Below are 19,407 nucleotides of genomic sequence, written 5' to 3'. Positions count from 1 at the left end.
GTAAGGGTAGGCAACAACACATCTGCCACACTGATCCTCAACACTGGGGCCCCTCATGGTTGCGTGCTTAGTCCCCTCCTGTACTCCATGTTCACCCACGACTAAGTGGCCAAGCACGACTCCAACACCATCATTAGGTTTTCTGACAACACAACAGTGGTAGGCCTGACAGCCTATAGGGAGGAGGTCAGAGACCTGGCAGTGTGATGCCAGGACAACAACCTCTCCCTCAATGTGAGCAAGACAAAGGAGCTCATCGTGGTCTATAGGAAAAGGACCATCATTAACATTGATGGAGCTGTAGTGGAGCGGGTTGAGAGTTTCAAGTTCCTTGCTGTCCACACCATCATTGTCCAAACACACCAAGACAGTTGTGAAGAGGGGACGACAATTATTTTTCCCCCTCAGGAGACTGAAAAGATTTGGCATGGGTCCCCAGATCCTCAAAGTTTTACAGCTACTCCATCGAGAGCATCCTGACCGGTTGCATTACTCCTGGTATGACACCTGTTCAGCATCTGACGATAAGGTGCTACAGAGGGTAGTGCAAATAGCGATTAAATAAATCCCTTACCTTTGAAGATCTTCATCTGTTCGCAATCCCAAGGGTCCCAGCTACACAATGAATGGTCGCTTTGTTCGATAAAGTCCTTCCTTATATCCAAAGTCTGTTTAGTTGGTGCAAAATTATCTCAGTAATCTACTCGTTCAACATGCATACAAATGAATCCAAACAGTTACAGGTAAAGTTAGTCCAAACAAGTCCAACAATGTTTCTAATTAATCCTCGGGTACTCTAATATCTAAATAAACTATCATATTTAAGACGGAGAGTAGTATGTTCAATAGGGAAGATAAATAACGAGGAGCGCGCACCTCATTCACATGCCAACAACACTACTTTTCTAATGAGAGACACCTTGGAAAAACTACTACTTGCTAATTTTTCAGAAAACAAGCCTGAAAACCTTTCTAAAGATGGTTGACATCTAGTGGAAGCCATAGGAACTGCAATCGGGGTCCTATCTATTTGCATATCCCATAGGCTATTATTGAAATGGCCTGTGACCTAAAAAAAATAATTCAGGATGGATTTTCCTCGGGTTTTTGCCCGGCATATCAGTTCTGTTATACTCACAGACATAATTTTAACAGTTTTAGAAACTTCAGAGTGTTTTCTATCCAATTCTACCAATTATATGCATATCATAGTTTCTGGGCCTGGGTAACAGGCAGTTAACTTTGGGCACATCAGTAATCCAAAATTCCGAACAATAACCAATATGCTATAGAAGTTTTAACAGCTTCTACCCCCAAGCCATAACAACTAATCAAATGGCCACCCGGACTATTTACATCGACCCCCCCTGTTTTACACCGCTGCTACTCGCTGTTTATTATCTATTGCATAGTCACTTTACCCCTACCTACATGTACAAATGACCTCGACTAACCTGTACTCCTGCATATTGACTCGGTACCGGTACCACCTGTATATAGCCTCGTTATTGTTACTTTATTGTGTTACTTTTATTTGATTTTTTACTTTAGTTTATTTTGTAAATATTTTCCTAACTCTATTTCTTGAACTGTATTGTTGGTTAAGGGCTTGTAAAAAAGCATTTCATGGTAATGTTTACACCTGTTGTATTTGGAGCATGTGACAAACACAATTTGACTTGATTTTTCACTTCACTGAGACTTTAAACAAACTTTTCATGTACTCTGAGTATAAAAAACATTAGAAACACCTGTTCTTTCCATGGCAGAGTGGCCAGGTGAATCAAGGTGAACGCTCTTATCCATTATTGATGTCACCTGTCAACCACTTCAATCAGTATATAGATGAAGGGAAGGAGACAGGTTAAAGAAGGTTTTTTAAGCCTTGAAACATGGATTGTGTAGCATTCAGAGGGTGACTGGGCAATTCAAAATATTTAAATGACTTTGAACTGAGTATGGTAGTAGATGCGAGACGCACTGGTTTGGGTATGTCATGAACTGCAACGCTGCCGGGTTTTCAAGCTCAGCAGTTCCCCTTGTGTATTGAGAATGGTCCACCACCCAACCGACATCTAGTCAACTTGACACAACTGTTTCGACACCTTGTTGAATCAATGCCCCGACGAGTTGAGGCTGTTCTGAGGGACAAAGGATATTCAATGCAATATTAGGAATGTGATCCTAATGTTTCGTACACCCAGTACAAATTTCACAAATTTTATGTTGACTTATATTTGTTTAACAAATAATATTCTACAATCCTTTCAATACATATAAAACATAATTGTCCTGTTTCTAAATCTACTCTTCGAGTTATTAGTAGTCGTCTATCCTTGCCTATACTCTGCTCCTTTGTGTTCGATTAGCTTGGTCTTTTTCAAGATGGCAGCCTAGCGTGGTGAAGTGTTTTGCAGTTATGTGAACATGTCGCTATTGAGACTGTGTGCCTTACCGAAGTGTCTGAGTGGTCTAATATTGTTGGAAAGAAGTGTTCGTCGTGTGTCAAATGCTGGCCATTGCCACTACTTTCTTACACTCCGGAATAACGTTGAAAGACGAATATCAGGTAAATGTTGTTGTCCTTTGCGCTATCTAACTTGTTAAGTCAACGGGACGGGTGCTCAAGCATGCAGGATTCATATTTCAGACAGTGTTGTCAGACCTGGAAAGCGCACTGAATATCACTTGTGATATACCTCAATGTATACAGCTTGTTTGTAATGATGCATGATAAATGTTAGATAAATTAAGTGACCAGCCACCCCCTAAATCCTGTCGCGATTTTTATAGCCATGCAGCTAGCTAACGGTAGTTAGTGAATTTAGAAACAGTTAGCTAGCTATCATCATGGGTAACGTTACATAGACATCAGAGGTCGTTGGCTGATAAATGCCAATATATATACCTTTTTTAAGACGTTGCTAATCCATACTAAATGGCAAATTTAATTGACTCAAGTCAACCATTTACCTATGAGTTGGAATGTTTTGAAATGGCACATTTTGTTCATGAGCCGTATCCCCCAGATTTGGGCCGTCATGTCTCAGTGATTTTTTAAAAAGATCCATGTCCCTAGAGTTTAAACATGTGTGATAACAGTGCAGCAATGGTAGCTTTCTGTGTGTTATCACTTTTGTACCGCCATCCCATTATTTTTTTCCAATAGGCATTTTAACCTATGAGAAAATGTCAGTATAAAACAAAATATTGCTAGTTTATACCCTTTAATCATTGGACAGTTTTTATTCACAACTATCCATCAGACACATTTTCGGGTGAATTCAGGTTAACAGAACTTTGACCTCTAGGGTATATACAGTTGAAGTCGGAAGTTTACATACACCTTAGACAAATACATTTTAACTCAGTTTTTCACAATTCCTAACATTTAATCCTAGTAAAAATTCCCTGTCTTAGGTCAGTTAGGATCACCACTTTTTTTTTAAGAATGTGAAATGTCAGAATAATAGTAGATTTATTTAATTCAGCTTTTATTTCTTTCATCACATTGCCAGTGGGTCAGAAGTTTACATACACTCAATTAGTATTTGGTAGCATTGCCTTTAAATTGTTTAACTTGGGTCAAAACAAGCTTCCCACAATAAGTTGGGTGAAATGTTTTTGGATTGTATGCAATTTGGTACTTATTTCATTTAAGTTACAATTCAAAAACATAGCTGCCTCATTACATGGATTTCTATGGCTGTGCTCCAAACATCTTAATATTAATGGCACAATATGGGTGATATGTTTTTATTGCCTATTCTTTTAGGCAAAACTACTCCAGCTCCTTCAAGTTGGATGGGTTCCACTGGTGTACAGCCATCTTTAAGTCATACCACAGATTCTCAATTGGATTGAGGTCTGGGCTTTGACTGGGCCAAGACATTTAAATGTTTCCCCTTAAACCACTCGAGTGTTGCTTTAGCAGTATGCTTATGGTCATTGTCCTGCTGGAAGGTGAACCTCCGTCCCAGGCTCAAATCATCTGGAAGAGTGAAACAGGTTTCCCTCTAGAATTTCCCTGTATTTAGCACCATCATTCCTTCTATTCTGACCAGTTTCCCAGTCCCTGCAAATTCGAAATCACCCCCACAGCATGATGCTGCCACCACCATGCTTCACTGTTGTGATGGTGTTCTCGGGGTGATGAGTAATCTTGGGTTTGCGCCAGACATTGCGTTTTCCTTGATGGCAAAAAAGCTCAATTTTAGCCTCATCTGACCAGAGTACCTATTTCCATATGTTTGGGGCGTTTCCCACATGTCTTTTGGCGAACACCAAACATGTTTGCTTATTTTTTTCTTTAATCAATGGATTTTTTCTGGCCGCTCTTCCATAAAGCCCAGCTCTGTGGAGTGTACGGCTTAAAGTAGTCCTATGGACAGATACTCCAATCTCTGCTGTGGTGCTTTGCAGCACCTTCAGGGTTATCTTTGGTCTCTTTGTTGCATCTCTGATTAATTCCCTCCTTGCCTGGTCTGTGAGTTTTGGTGGGTGGCCCTCTCTTGGCAGGTTTGTCGTGGTGCCATATTCTTTCCATTTGTTTAAATAATGGATTTAATGGTTCTCTTCTTCTCAACAACTTTGTCCCTGACCTGTTTGGAGAGCTCCTTGGTCTTCATGGTGCCCGCTTGCTTAGTGGTGTTGCAGACTGGGGCCTTTCAGAACAGGTGTATGTATACTGAGATCATGTGACACTTAGATTGCACACAGGTGGACTTTATTTATGTAATTATGTGACTTCTAAAGGTAATTGGTTGCACCAGATCTTATTTAGGGACTTCAGAGCGAAGGGGGTGAATACGTGCTACTTCTGACAAATCAAATCAAATCAAATTTTATTTTTTATTTGTCACATACACATGGTTAGCAGATGTTAATGCGAGTGTAGCGAAATGCTTGTAAACAGAGATGGCCGCTTCGCGTTCCTAGGAAACTATGCAGTATTTTATTTTTTATTTTATTTTTTTACGTGTTATTTTTTATTTTTTACGTGTTATTTCTTACATTGGTACCCCAGGTAATATTTATTACATACAGTTGGGAGGAACTACTGGATATAAGAGCAACGTCAACTCACCATCATTACGACCAGGAATACGAATATCCCGAAGCGGATCCTCTGTTTTGCCCACCACCCAGGACAATGGATCAGATCCCAGCCAGCGAACCAAAACAACATTGCCGTAAAAGGGGCAGACGAAGCGGCCTTCTGGTCAGGCTCCGGAGCATACTACTCACCAATGTCCAGTCTCTTGACAACAAGGTTGTTGAAATCTGAGCAAGGGTAGCATTCCAGAGAGACATAAGAGACTAATGTTCTTTGCTTCACAGAAACATGGCTCACTCGAGACACGCTGTCGGAGTCGGTACAGCCAGCTGGTTTCTTCATGCATCGCGCCGACAGAAACAAGCATATTTCTGGTAAGAAGAGGGGTCGGGGGGTATGCCTTATGATTAACGAGACGTGGTGTGATCATAACAACATACAGGAACTCAAGTCCCTCTGTTCACCTGACTTAGAATTCCTCAAAATCAAATGTCGACCACGTTATCTACCAAGAGAATTCTTAGATTATAATCACAGCCGCATATATCCCCCCCAAGCAGACATATCGACGGCCCTGAACAAACTTTATTTGACTCTATGTAAACTGGAAACCACATATCCTGAGGCTGCATTCATTGTAGCTGGGGATTTTAACAAGGCTAATCTGAAAACAAGACTCCCTAAATTCTATCAGCATATCGATTGTGCTACCAGGGCTGGTAAATCCCTGGATCATTGTTATTCTAACTTCTGTGATGCATATAAGGCCCTCCCCCGCCCTCCTTTTGGAAAAGCTGACCACGACTCCATTTTGTTGCTCCCTGCCTATAGACAGAGACTAAAACAGGAAGCTCCCGCGCTCAAGTCTGTTCAACTGTGGTCTGACCAATCTGATGCCACGCTTCAAGATTGCTTCGATCACGTGGATTGGGATATGTTCCGCATTGCGGCGAACAACAACATTGATGAATATGCTGATTCGGTGAGCGAGTTTATTAGCAAGTGCATCAGCGATGTCTTACCCACAGCAACTATTAAAACATTCCCAAACCAGAAACCATGGATTGATGGCAGCATTCATGCAAAACTGAAAGCGCAAACCACTGATTTTAACCAGGTCAAGGTGACCGGAAACATCACCGAATACAAACAGTGTAGCTATTCCCTCCGCAAGGCAATCAAACAAGCTAAGCGTCACTATAGAGACAAAGTAGAGTCGCAATTCAACGGCTCAGACACAAGAGGTATGTGGCAGGGTCTACATTCAATCACGGATTACAAAAAGAAAACCAGCCCCGTCGCGGACCAGGATGTCTTGCTCCAAGACAGACTAAACAGACTAAACTCGCTTTGAGGACAATACAGTGCCACTGACACAGCCCGCTACCAAAACCTCTGGACTCTCCTTCACTGTAGCCGACGTGAGTAAAACATTTAAACGTGTTAACCCTTGCAGGGCTGCAGGCCCAGACGGCATCCCCAGCCGCGTCCTCAGAGCATGCTCAGACCAGCTGGCTGGTGTGTTTACGGACATATTCAATCAATCCTTATCCTAGTCTGCTGTTCCCACTTGCTTCAAGAGGGCCACCATTGTTCTTGTTCCCAAGAAAGCTCAGGTAACTGAGCTAAATGACTACTGCCCCGTAGCACTCACTTCCGTCATCATCAAGTGCTTTGAGAGACTAGTCAAGGACCATATCACCTCCACCCTACCTGACACTCTAGACCCGTTCACCCTGCTATCATCCAGAAGGCGAGCTCAGTACAGGTGCATCAAAGCAGGGACAGAGAGACTGAAAACAGCTTCTATCTCAAGGCCATCAGACTGTTAAACAGCCACTACTAACATTGAGTGGCTGCTGCCAACATACTGACTCAACTCCAGCCACTTTAATAATGGAAAAATGTATGGAAAAATGTATCACGAGTCACTAAACAATGCCACTTAATATAATGTTTACATACCCTACATTACTCATCTCATGTATATACTGTACTCTATACCATCTACTGCATCTTGCCTATGCCGTTCTGTACCATCACACATTCCTATATTTTTATGTACATATTCTTCATCCCTTTACACTTGTGTGTATAAGGTAGTTGTTGTGGAATTGTTAGGTTAGATTACTCGTTGGTTATTACTGCATTGTCGGAACTAAAAGCACAAGCATTTCGCTACACCCGCATTGACATCTGCTAACCATGTGTATGTGACAAATATAATTTGATTAGATTTTTACATATGCACACCCCACTTTTCCATTTTTGATTTTTGATAATTTTTTTATTCAAGTTATTTGTTTCACTTCACCGATTTGGACTATTTTATTGTGTGTCCATTACATGAAATCCCTTTAAAAACCATTTAAATTACAGGTTGTAATGCAACATAATAGGAAAAACTCCAAGAGGGATGAATACTTTTGCAAGGCACTGTATATAGTAATTCTCACAACAATCTTCTTACAGATCCACCATGGACATCACAACGAAGACATTTCTCAGCTCTGATCCCAAAGAAAGAGGATGGGAAAAAACGAGTATGGGAACAATCTCAGCTGTTAGATGGTATGTAATAAATTCCTTTTATCATGCATGTGATCCCTCAAATGCTTTTACATGTTTGTTTTCTATTATATCACAATGCTAGTATTTTCTCTCCTGTTCTTTTTTCCAGTGCTTGAGGCCAGAATCCAGCAACTCCAATCTGACATTGTTTTAGATGTCCAACATGCAAAGGTACAATTTGTCAATGCTTCCAAGTCGGGGAGAGGGGCTTCTTCAGGGAAGAGTCACAAAAATGTTTCTGGGGGGAGGACTGAGTTGCCCAAGGTGGGACAGACTATTAGTAAGGGAGGGGGACAGACTGGTAAGGGAGGGGGCAAAGATGCTTCAGTCTACAAATCCCGCTGGATGGAGAAACTGATTCAGGAGAAGACGACTAAAACAAAGAAACTGAACCTGAAGCTAGGCATAGAAGATAAACCTGTGAAAAGCAGAAAAGGAAAACTGATACTACCAGGTACCGCACAAAAAAACATATTGACAAAAGCTGGAAAAAAGACTGCTTCGACCTCTAAAAAGAGCAAGACTCTGAAAAACCAAGAGCCAACTGCTATCCAAGCCGACACTATGGCAGGTGCTCCGGTTGCTGCTGCAACTGTACCTATTAGAAAAGCCAAAGGAAAGGGGAAAGCCTCAAAGGAGCCGGCTCCTGAGTTTTCTGAGGCCAGGGACCAGGAGCTGGCTGAGCTGGAGAGGAAGACGGAGGCCAAGGCCCAGGAGCTGGCTGAGGTGGAGAAGTTGGAGTGGAAGCTTAACCAGTGGGCTATGTCTGCCAGCCCGGAGCTCGTGCAGGATAACAGCGAGGCCAGGATGTACGAGGGCGTCCAGCTTAGTGTGCATTGCTACCTGGAGGCATGTGTGTTCTGTGGCGACATTGACCGAGCCCAGCGCCTCCTGCTCACTCACCACCGCATGATCAGCCGACGCAACCTGCTCAACATAGGACTCTACAATGTCATGATGAGGGTCTGGGCCAAGAAGGTAAGTGCTGCTCACTCTTGTATTAGAATTCTATAATTCTAATACATTGTCTACACAAGTCTCTAAATTCTGCATTACCTCCTTATTCTCCATGTGGACAACTGCAGGGCTCTTTGAACCAGATTGGACGTATGTTCATTCTGGTAGAAGAGGCAGGTCTGAAGCCTAACCTCACCTCCTACTGTGCTGCACTGGAGTGTATGGGCAGAACCCCTAACTGTTCTCCAAAGGTCATCAACAGGTAGGCTAACCCACAGACAGCCATTTACAGAACTTAATTCATAACTGTAACTCTAGGTTCATCTGGAACTTGTTGACATTAGGTAAATATGATAATATCTGACCTTAAACAAAACAATGCCTAGACTGCTTTAAATGTGTAAGAGAATTCGTTATGGTCTTGGATGATTATTACTAGATGGCCAGTGCATTTGTAGCCTGAGTTTCCCACTATATGCCAGACTCTCCTATTAGCTTTGCGGTTCATATTTCTCTTTATTCTAGCCTCCTCTGTGATCCAGTGTTAATGAGCGTGTCTAGAGATACTGGGATTTCAACACTGTTTAAATATGAGATCATCGATATTTCTACCCAGTCTAGCACCTGGCCACTCAATACCCTCTAGTCTAGAGGATGCTGCCATTTATATTTCCTGTAATACATTGTTGTGTGGGGCATTTTTTGAGGGCTGAGCACGTGGGCCAGCTGTATGTGGAGAGGTGTTATGGGTGAAAGTGAAGTATCTTTCCTAGAAGTGAGGAGGCACTAGGCAGGCATCCTGAATGAGAAGTCTCCATTGATGAGTGATATTGCGTTTAGGTCAGTGGTGGTGTCGGGTACTGCATGCTTCCCCCAGACAGATTTATTGCATGACATTTAGCATGGCGGCACACATTGTGTATACTGATATGTGTATTGATGTGTTTACAGGGCTCATCTGTGAAAGAGACCATGGCCTCAGCATGACTCCCTGTCAAAATAAATGTTAATATAGACCTAGTCCTGGGAGAGGGAGAGAGACCTCGCTATATCTTAATGAATGTACCTATCTGTTGTAGGCCAGGACAATTTGCTGGCTGACTATACAGAGACCGGGCCAAATGGATTTCAGTCAGGCCACATGGATTGTGATTGATACTGTATGTGTTTGTTAACAACCTGCTGTCAGTAATTTGATTATGCTTATTGGACAAGGAAATAACAGTCTGTTTGGAGGCTTGGTGGAACTCAATTTGTCAATGTCAATATGCTGACTAGAATGTTAGCCTAATTCATTCAAAAGGAGATAAAAATAATTTTAAAAATCTGCAAAAACTGTCTGGTAATGGTATTCATGACACAGACTCTATCAGATTTGTTTTCTAGCCTTGTGTAGAACTGCAGTTTGTTTGAATACAGAGTCATGGCAGAGAATCCTGAGTCAGTCTTGGTCAGTCGGCGGTTGTGGTGAAAGTGATTTCCTTTCGAGGGCTCTTTCAGACTATCATGACGCTGACCCTCTTGTCTCTGGCTATCCTGCCCTACTCTGCTGTCCCCCCTGAGGATGTCACCCTATGCAGTGTGGCCCAATGACAGAGTAGGTTGCAGAGCAGTAGGGGTGGATAGGGCCAGCTGGTTGGTCCATCGATCACTGTATGATGATACCAATGACATTGTTGTTCTGCGGTGGTGCTCTCTTGCTCACTCTTCAGCCCAGCCATGACATCTTTCTCGCACACTGTTCTTCCTCCCCTTCCCCTGTTCGTCTCCAGTTCCCCCTCTTTCTGTCTCCAGTTCCCCCTCTTTCTGTCTCCAGTGCCCCCTCTTTCTCGTTGTACTGTATCTCCTGGCCTGATGTGGTTTCCATTGTCCACAGTGGCACTGTGCCTGGCGGCTAGCATCCTTTTAAAGCACATCTCATTCCTACAGAACTAAAGTTTATCTTCAGCTTACACAATTCAGCTTTCTCTCGGTCTCGCTTCTTCGTGTACCCTTGTCAGCTCCCTGTCCTGATCTGCGCTGTGTGAGCTGATAGCAGTGTAATCCCCGCCCCTGTCTCTTTATTCCTCCAGACCACACTGAGAGCACAAGGCCTAAACCCCTATTTGTTCAAGAGACACTGAGAAAATGACATTTTAAACAGTACAGGGAGTCTTTAATGGCCAATCCAATCTGTCGCTCCCGACCAGAAGTATTTTAACGATACCAAAACATGCAAAGAAATCAGGGTGACACAAAAATTGAGGATTCCGTTTGGTTCTGTGAATGCTATTTAATTACTGTCTTACAGAAAGCTCTGGAGGGCAAAGGAATACTCTCTCATTGATGACAAATCTTCCCCCCTCCAATACCTCATCCCTTTTGCTTTGTTAGTGTCGCAGTATTCTGTTTTACTCCACTAGAGGGCAGTGGTAACACATTAGCCCACCAGGGCCCTCTGTCTCTGGGTTACATCGAGGTGTTACACATCACATGCCACAGCATAAATTTTCCTTCCTACTGACAGACGGCATTCATACAGTGCTCTGAAACAGTCACATATAGTAGCATCATGGTCAAAGACACTGCATCGCAGTGCTAGAGGTGTCACTGCAGTACCTGGTTTGAATCCAGGCTGCATCACAACCGGCCGTGATTGGGAGTCCCATAGGGCGGTGCACAATTGGCCCAGCATCGTCCGGGATTGGCCCGGGTAGGCCGTCATTGTAAATAAGAATTTGTTTTTAACTGACTTGCCTAGTTAAATAAAGCTTCAAACAAATTGTTTAATCCCATGAGTAGAGTAAAATAGATGAATTATTGAATCTATAGTAACTAGACTGGAATAGAATGAAATAGAACAGAACCCTATTTCCAGCATGCCACGCTGTCTGACACACAACATGCCTCTTCTCAGACATTCAGGTTAACTTAGCTTAGTAGTACACTTCAGCTTTGTCTCTTGCTTAATTCCCAAAGGCTCCATCGGTTATCCAACGGGCCGCTTTGAATTAGCCAGGCCTTAGTTTCCTCAATCCCTCTTCAGCTTCAGTTGTTACTCCATACACTCCATTCTGTACTCCACTGTCTGTGTGCACATCGCTATCTCCTGAATTCAACAGTCCAGTCATGGCAGGTGTGGAGTCTCAGGATGACCATCATTTGAATTAAAATGACACAACGTGCTCTGTGACCGGTCTGTGGACTGCCTGATGTTTCCAAAAATGATGTTTGTTATGCTGGCATTGTCAATCAGCATAATAAAGCCATGCATAATGATATCGGAGCCAAGGTGCTTTAAATATAATTAAGTCACCATGGGGCCACAGTAAACTAGATCCGGCATTAGGCCTCGTTCACCTTCTGAAGACCAAGGTCAAAAAGTTCTATGTTTTTTTATGCTGATGAAAGTACATGCCTAACTTTTTACTTCAAGCAATTAAGATAATATTACCAGAAGATTATCAACACTTGTAATCCATCCATTGCCTTTATCCGTCCCCAATGCACTCATCTGTAAGTAATGGCTATTTGAAAGAAATATCCAAAATGCAACTTTGTAGGGAGTACTGACTGAGGTTTGCTACCTTGTTTCTGACATTGTGTTTCCTGTCTGTCCTCAGGGTCCTGCGTCAGATGAAAGAGGATGGCCTGTGTGTGGAAGAGCTGTTTAGACTCTGTGTGTTCAGGCAGGATGAGAGGGACATGGTGCTGAGGGCCATCCACACTGTGGAACCAGACTTTCAACCCAGCATCAACACTGTCCTGCACACTTGTTCCTCACCTCTGGTCAAAGACTTCTACACAGAGGTAGGACACATGTCAACATATGAGTAGAGTAGACACGTCAACCCATCTGCAGAGGATGCACAATTCAGAGACTTGGCTTTTATTGCTTGACCTGACCTGTCCTTTTTGTTAGTTTTTTTGCTTATGAAGCGTTTTGAGAGATCTATTATGAATAGTGATATATACATCTAATAAATTATTTACTATGAATAGAGTAAAATATAATAATTATTGAATCTATAGTGACTGAACTAGAATGAAATAGAATAGAACACTCTTTCCATTGTTGGAGACAGAAATGTGTCTCTCTGTCCCTCTCGCTGTCATGCAGCCATGCTGTCTGACACATAACGTGCTTTTTCTAGGGGTGTATACGTCTTGCAACAGAAAACGTTTATTGTTTATGAACCAAACTGAGCAAATTGAACGAAACATGGAGGGACCTACCTGAATTTGAGCAATATAAACTTGTTTTTTGTTGCAAAACGTTTCCTTTTGGAGTAAAAGGTTTCGCAACAATCAGTGTAATAAATTCGCCCCAGGCCTGGAGGGCTCTCTGAAAGCAGTGGTTGGACTGTGTCATGTGTTTGTCCTATAACAATCTCTATGTAATCATGGTGCAGTATCCAGCAGCATACCACCCTGCATCTCACTCTTCCTCTGGTCTAAAAAAATAATTTCCCAATGCCCCATGACAGGGACTGGGGACATGACCCTGCGTAAGGTAACGTCTTTCGGATGGGACGTTAAACGGGTGTCCTGAATCTCTGTGGTCACTAAAGATCCCATGGCACTTATCGTAAGAGTAGAGGTGTTAACCCTGGTGTCCTGGCTAAAATCCCAATCTGGTCCTCGTACCATCATGGCCACCTAATCATCCCCAGCTTCCAATTGGCTTATTCATCCTCGCCCCTGTAACTATTCCCCAGGTTGTTGCTGTAAATGAGAATGTGTTCCCAGTCAACTTACCTAATAATAAGGGTTAAATAAATAAAATACATTTACAGAGCGACTTACAGGAGCAATTAAAACCAAATCAAACTTTATTTGTCACATGCGCCGAATACAACATGTGTAGACCTTACTGTGAAATGCTTACTTACAAGCCCTTAACCAACAATTCAGTTTGAGAAAGTGTTAAAATATTTACCAAATAAAATAAAGTATAAAAAAATAAAAAAGTAGCACAATAAAATAGCAATAACAAGGCTATATACAGGGGGTCAATGTTCTGGGTTACAGGTTAGTTGAGGTAATTTGTACGTGTAGGTAGGGGTAAAGTAACTTTGCATAGATAATAAACGGTGAGTAGCAGAAGTGTTAAAAACAAATGGGGGGTGACCATTTGATTAATTGTTCAGCAGTCTTATGGCTAGTGGGTAGAAGCTCTTAAGGAGCCTTTTGGTCCTAGACTTGGCGCGGCGATACCGCTTTGTGTGCGGTAGCAGAGAGAACAGTCTATGACTTGGGTGACTAGAGTCTTTAACAATTTTTTGGGGCTTTCCTCTGACACCGCCTACTATATAGGTCCTGGATGTTGTTGCCTACCCTTACCACCTGGGGGGCGGCCCATCAGGATCCAGTTGCAGAGGGAGGTGTTTAGTCCCAGAGTCCGTAGCTTAGTGTTGAGCTTTGTGGGCACTAGTCAGTGAACAGCATTGTCACATAGGCATTCCTTTTGTCCAGGTAGGAAAGGGCAGTGTGGAGTGCGATTGAGAGTCATCTGTGGATCTGTTGGGGCGGTATGTGAATTGGAGTGGGTCTAGGGTATCCGGGATGATGCTGTTGTGAGCCATGACCAGCCTTTCAAAGCACTTCATGGTTACTGATGTGATAACTATGGGCTGGTAATCATTTAGGCAGGTTACCTTCGCTTCCTTGTGCACAGGGACTATGGTGGTCTGCTTGAAACATGTAGGTATTACAGACTCGGTCAGGGAGAGGTTGAAAATGTCAGTGAAGATACTTGCCAGTGGGTCATTGCATGCTTTGAGTACACGTCCTGGTAATCCATCTGGCCCTGCAGCTTTGTGAATGTTGATCTGTTTTAAGGTCTTGCTCACATTGGCTACTGAGAGTGGTATCACACCGTTGTCCTGAACAGCTGGTGCTCTCATGCGTGCTTCAGTGTTGCTTGCCTCAAAGCAGGCATTAAAAGGCATTTAGCTCATCTTGTAGGCTTGTGTCACTGGGCAGCTCGCTGCTGGGTTTCCCTTTGTAGTCCGTAATAGTTTTCAAGCCCTGCCATATCCGATGAGTCAGAACAGGTGTAGGATTCAATCTTAATCCTGTATTGACGCTTTGCCTGTTTGATGGTTCGCCAAAGGGCATAGTGGGATTTCTGTTAGGGTTAAGTGGTGCTGCTATGCTTTCTAACATGATTCACTTACAGCATTTTTTGCCATACAGGATGTATTTTTAGCTGTGCTTGCACCATGGGGAGGGGGGAGAGAGGGAGAGTTGTTTTTTAACTCCGTGCCAAGTTTTCAATTTGATCTAGTGTTTGGAGATGCTGTGTTCTCCTGTGAGGGGGATATTTCATTTCTATCATTATGAGCTAACTCGTTAATCTTGGTGCCCTACTGCACTTGATCTATGGTTTAGCTGACAATTCTGCCTTTGCCAGGGGTCCTAGCTGGAAGAGAGAGCGAGAAGGAAAGGGAGGGAGGCTTGGTAGTTGTCCCATTCCGGTCCATGCTGGCTCTGCTCCGTCTCTGGACAATCTCTGCCCCTGGGCAGAAACAAGCGCCTGACACACGCAAACAACAATACACATGAACATACTTATTATTCAGTCCTCTCTCATCTTATTATTCAGTCCTCTCTCATCTGTGGCATGAACTGCCACAGATGCACTGAAACAGAATGTTATAACATAAGAGTGTCCGCTATATGACTAAAATGTATGCGTCCAAATACATCAGTGTATATACTGTAGTTCCTCAGCAGCAAAGCTTGCTCTTTAAATAAGACTAGTATTGTGCCATGCTTTAGTGCCTTCGAGCCAGTGACGAAGTGACTTATCTCCCGCGTAACCTTCGCTGCCGTTCAAGCGGCCTCTCCTTTGCGGACATATTTAGTGTCTCTTCCTGTGTCTCCCGGGTTAATAAAGAGACACCGTACATCAACCCTTCAATGAGGTGTTACCTGATAATACCCAGATGTCCTTGCACAGGTCACGGACGCCCTCTTTCAATAATAAATCACAACATGTAAAAGTACACAGGCCCTTTCAGTATGTAGGCCTACTCACTACCCTTCTCACTGGACCACTTAGCCAGCTGTGTGTTTATATAATGAGATATATGTGCCGCCACTTTCTAGGAGCTTTTTAATTGGGTGCCAGCCAGACCTTTGGTGAGGGTTAAGCTTAAAGCAGCAGCATGTAATGATGCAGTATAAGCATATTTATTTTTTAATTGGCCGCGGGAGGGTGATGGGATGGATGTTAATTTGCATAGCTACTGGCTGTTAATTGCGGCTCCGGGTTTGGTTTGTGTTAGTTTGGGCCCTCGTGTCCTCATTATTTCTCTCTGTCAGGTGACTGCAGGCACAGGGGGAATGGTGGCGTGGGCCTGCCTTAGTCCATTTAGTGCCTTCACTCGAAGCACCAAACACACAGAGACACACACACACAGAGATCGACAGACACAACTACACTGACCTTAAATGTGTTACCATCCAATGATAGATGTAAACATATGAATATTCCTACTCCTTTGTAAATTATATAATTTGATTTTTAGTTGATCTCGGAAATTAAATGCCAAGCAGTCAAGGTACCAGTCCACAGTAATTGGAGCACACAGATGTGACTACACCTTATTACGTCGAGCACAATGAGCCATCTGTTTACTTTATAGTCTTGTGGCGCTGAATGTCTAGTGATTAAGCCTGGGTAACGTTCTGTGTGTTGGCAGCAGACTAAGCGTTTAGTGCAGGGTTCCCCAACTGGCCAAATTTGGCCTGCGGGTGATTTTTTTTATTTGGCACCCCAAGTTTTCTGAGCAACTGTTGGGGGGTGTAAATACACCAGCACATCAGCTCCAAGTGATTTTTAATTTTGGAAATCTGTTCGAAAGTATTCCCACGCATAAGAGAGTTATACACTCAGTGGCCAGTTTATTAGGTACACTGGGTCGGACCCGCCCTTTGCCTCCAGAACAACCTGAATTATTCGGGGCATGGACGTGTTCCACAATTGTTATCAAGGGACCTAACATGTGCCAGGACAACATTCCCCTCACCATCCTGTACCGTTGACATCAGGCAGGATGGGTCCATGCACTCTGCTTATTGCTTACACCAAATCCTGGCTCTGCCATCAGCATGATGCAACAGGAATTGAGATTTGTCGGACAAGGCAATGTTTTTCCACTCCTCAATTGTCCAGTGTTGATCACGTGCTCACTGGAACCGCTTCTTTTAGGTAAAAAAACAAATTTTTGTCATTTAGCAGACTCTTTTTATCCAGAGTGACTTACATACATTGAGTGCATACATTTTCAGATATTTGTTCGTACTGGTCCCCCATGGGAATTGAACTCACAACCCTGGCGTTGCAAGTGCCATGTTCTACCAACTGAGTCACAGCACTGACTTACCGACTTAGCTGATAGGAGTGGAACCCGGTGTGGTCGTCTGTTGCAATAGCCCATCCGTGACAAGGATCGACGAGTTGTGTGTTCTGAGATGCCGTTCTGCACACCAATGTTGTACTGCGTCGTTATTTGCCTGTTTGTGGCCCACCTGCTAGCTTGTACAATTCTTGCCATCCTCCTTCGACCTCTCTCATCAACAAGCTGTTTTCGCCTACAGGACTGCCGCTGACTGGATGTTTTATTATTATTTTTGGTTTCACAATTGTCCGTGAACCCCAGACACTGCGTGTGTGAAAAGCCCAGGACGATCAGACCACGCTCAGTCACTTAGGTCACTTGTTTTTCCCATTCTAACGTTCAATCAAACTGTTACCGGTTGCCTGTCTGCCTCCTTTTTATAGCAAGCCATGGGAACTTGACTCACGGTCTATAGGAGCGAACCATTTTTGTGAACAGGGTTGTGTACCTAATAAATTGACCATTGAGTGTATGCGATCGTATACAAATGTAAGAAAAGAAAACGAAAAGAACATATTATATATGTTTGGGCTTTTTGCGGTCAATTTGCAGTCTACAAATGATTTGTGATTGTGTTCCGGCCCCTTGATAATCCCTGGTCTAGTAATTAAGGCTGCGTAATGCTCTGTGTGTTGGCAGCTGACTGCACTGTCAACACGCACTCAGTGACTCACCCTGACCTGACCGAACCCTCCCCATCACCACACACTCATATTATTCAGAATACACACACGCACCCTCTTTTTGGCTAGGACTGGACAAACACGCTCGAATGTGCACACACGCATTCCAAAATAGCTATGTGAGTAATCTAAATGTATCTAATATTGATTCTGATAATAGACATTAGGTCTAATGTATGCTCCCTTGTCTCTCTCCTGTGATGTAATAATCTCTCCCTGTAAAACCCTGTCTGTGTATGGCCTCTCTGAACCATCTGACCTGTGTGTGTTTCAGAGGGCAGATGCTAAGTACCCCAAGTTGGCCTTCAGCCTGGAGGAGTTGCGGGAGAGGTTCAGCCGTCAGCTGAGCATGGAACAGGCCAGCACCATCACCATTCACTCTGTGGAGGCCATGAAGCCCGTTACCCCACACATGGCCAAGATGGTAAACCAACTGCCCCACCCACCTAGACGTATAGTCTGGCCAAACACTGAAATATACTACTATAGTTGTATGGGATAGTGACACATTGAAATATACTATACTTTATTTTGTTTTTAATGGCCCTGAAATTAGTAATTATTGGAGTTGTATGGGATCTCAAATCACTTTACATTGAAGGGGTGGAATTTCATTTAATCCATTGCCAATGACAAAATCATATTTTCATTATGTTGATTTTTATTTTATTTTTTAATGTTCAGTCAGTGTCAAGTTTGTTTCCGGACATCAGTCAAAACTTTAAATGTAATGCTTTGAGGTCTCTCCTGTTATCTCAGTGATCTGGGGCCAGGCATTTACAGTTTAAACTCTCCATGCATCTACAGACAGTGTTTCAGACTGGGAGCAGGAGGACGATGGTCCCTGGTGGTTCTGCAACATTTACAGCGGAATGATAATGTATTTTGATGGGGCTCTCCTGAGGGGGCGAAGTCATCTAGAGGCCAGGTCAGCCTATCTGCTCTGTGTCAGCTGGGCTCTCTCCTCCTGGCATGGACAGGCAATATGACAGTCCCCTAGATGAAGGGTTGACCCAGTTTCACAACCTGGCTGGAGACCTGTTCTGTTCCATCACAATATCTGAATCGGAACACATGCTGAACACCACAGATGGTTATTGGCTAGCTAGTCGAGTCCAAATGAAAGTTATAAGGTGTTTGTTGTTTAACTTGACGTCAACTTTGAACTCATATCCAAAGTGGGTCTAAGGCAGAACTTGCTTATGGAACATACTTCATGTTTTCGTCCACCACACCACACAGTATCATGCTGTCATATTACCGTGCTGATGGTGGTGCATGTGAATGTTTCAGAGGGCTCTGCTGGCAGAGCAGCGGATGGTGTGGCACAAAGCCCTGGTTGGGGCCCTGAGGGAGAGCAATATGATCCTGGCCAGCATCACCCCGAAGGCCGTCAGACTCAGCCTCTACCCCTACCTCTGTCTGATGGACCAAAAGGACTATGTAGACATCATGATCCAGGTATAAAGCTTTTATTATTATATAACCCACTTAATCTTCTCAACTATCTCTGACCTTGGGTCATATAGACTGAGTGTACAAAACATGATCAGTCTATGACCCCTTATTGATGTCACTTGTTAAATCCACTTCAATAAGTGTAGATGAAGGTGAAGAGACAGGTTAAATAATGATTTTTAAGCCTTGAGACATGGATTGTGTGTGTGCCATTCAGAGCGTGAATTTGGCAAGACAAAATATTTAAGTGCCTTTGAACGGGGTATGGTAGTAGGTGCCAGGTGCACCGGTTTGT

The 19,407-nt window shown here is 43.3% G+C and overlaps 1 protein-coding gene across 3 annotated transcripts in view; it reads left to right on the top strand.

The window, feature by feature from the left end:
- Window positions 1–2,314: 2,314 nt before the first annotated feature.
- Window positions 2,315–19,407, top strand: part of LOC112229590 (DNA-directed RNA polymerase, mitochondrial) — a 35,702-nt gene continuing 18,609 nt past the window's right edge. The window contains exons 1-8 of one of the 3 annotated variants that reach the window (XM_042303064.1): window positions 2,315–2,569; window positions 5,341–5,430; window positions 7,529–7,627; window positions 7,737–8,605; window positions 8,713–8,846; window positions 12,187–12,373; window positions 17,929–18,078; window positions 18,948–19,115. In XM_042303064.1, the coding sequence (XP_042158998.1) occupies window positions 2,428–2,569; window positions 5,341–5,430; window positions 7,529–7,627; window positions 7,737–8,605; window positions 8,713–8,846; window positions 12,187–12,373; window positions 17,929–18,078; window positions 18,948–19,115 (1,839 nt within the window). In that variant the 5' untranslated portion in view covers window positions 2,315–2,427. The remainder of the gene's footprint in view (window positions 2,570–5,340; window positions 5,431–7,528; window positions 7,628–7,736; window positions 8,606–8,712; window positions 8,847–12,186; window positions 12,374–17,928; window positions 18,079–18,947; window positions 19,116–19,407) is intronic. The other 2 variants (XM_024395557.2, XM_042303082.1) reach the window with 2 other exon arrangements.

Source organism: Oncorhynchus tshawytscha, linkage group LG01 (assembly GCF_018296145.1).
Source record: "Oncorhynchus tshawytscha isolate Ot180627B linkage group LG01, Otsh_v2.0, whole genome shotgun sequence".
NCBI classification, from domain to species: Eukaryota; Metazoa; Chordata; class Actinopteri; order Salmoniformes; family Salmonidae; genus Oncorhynchus; species Oncorhynchus tshawytscha.
The sequence above is the reverse complement of the archived record's forward strand: the minus strand, read 5'-3'. Positions and strand labels throughout refer to the sequence as shown.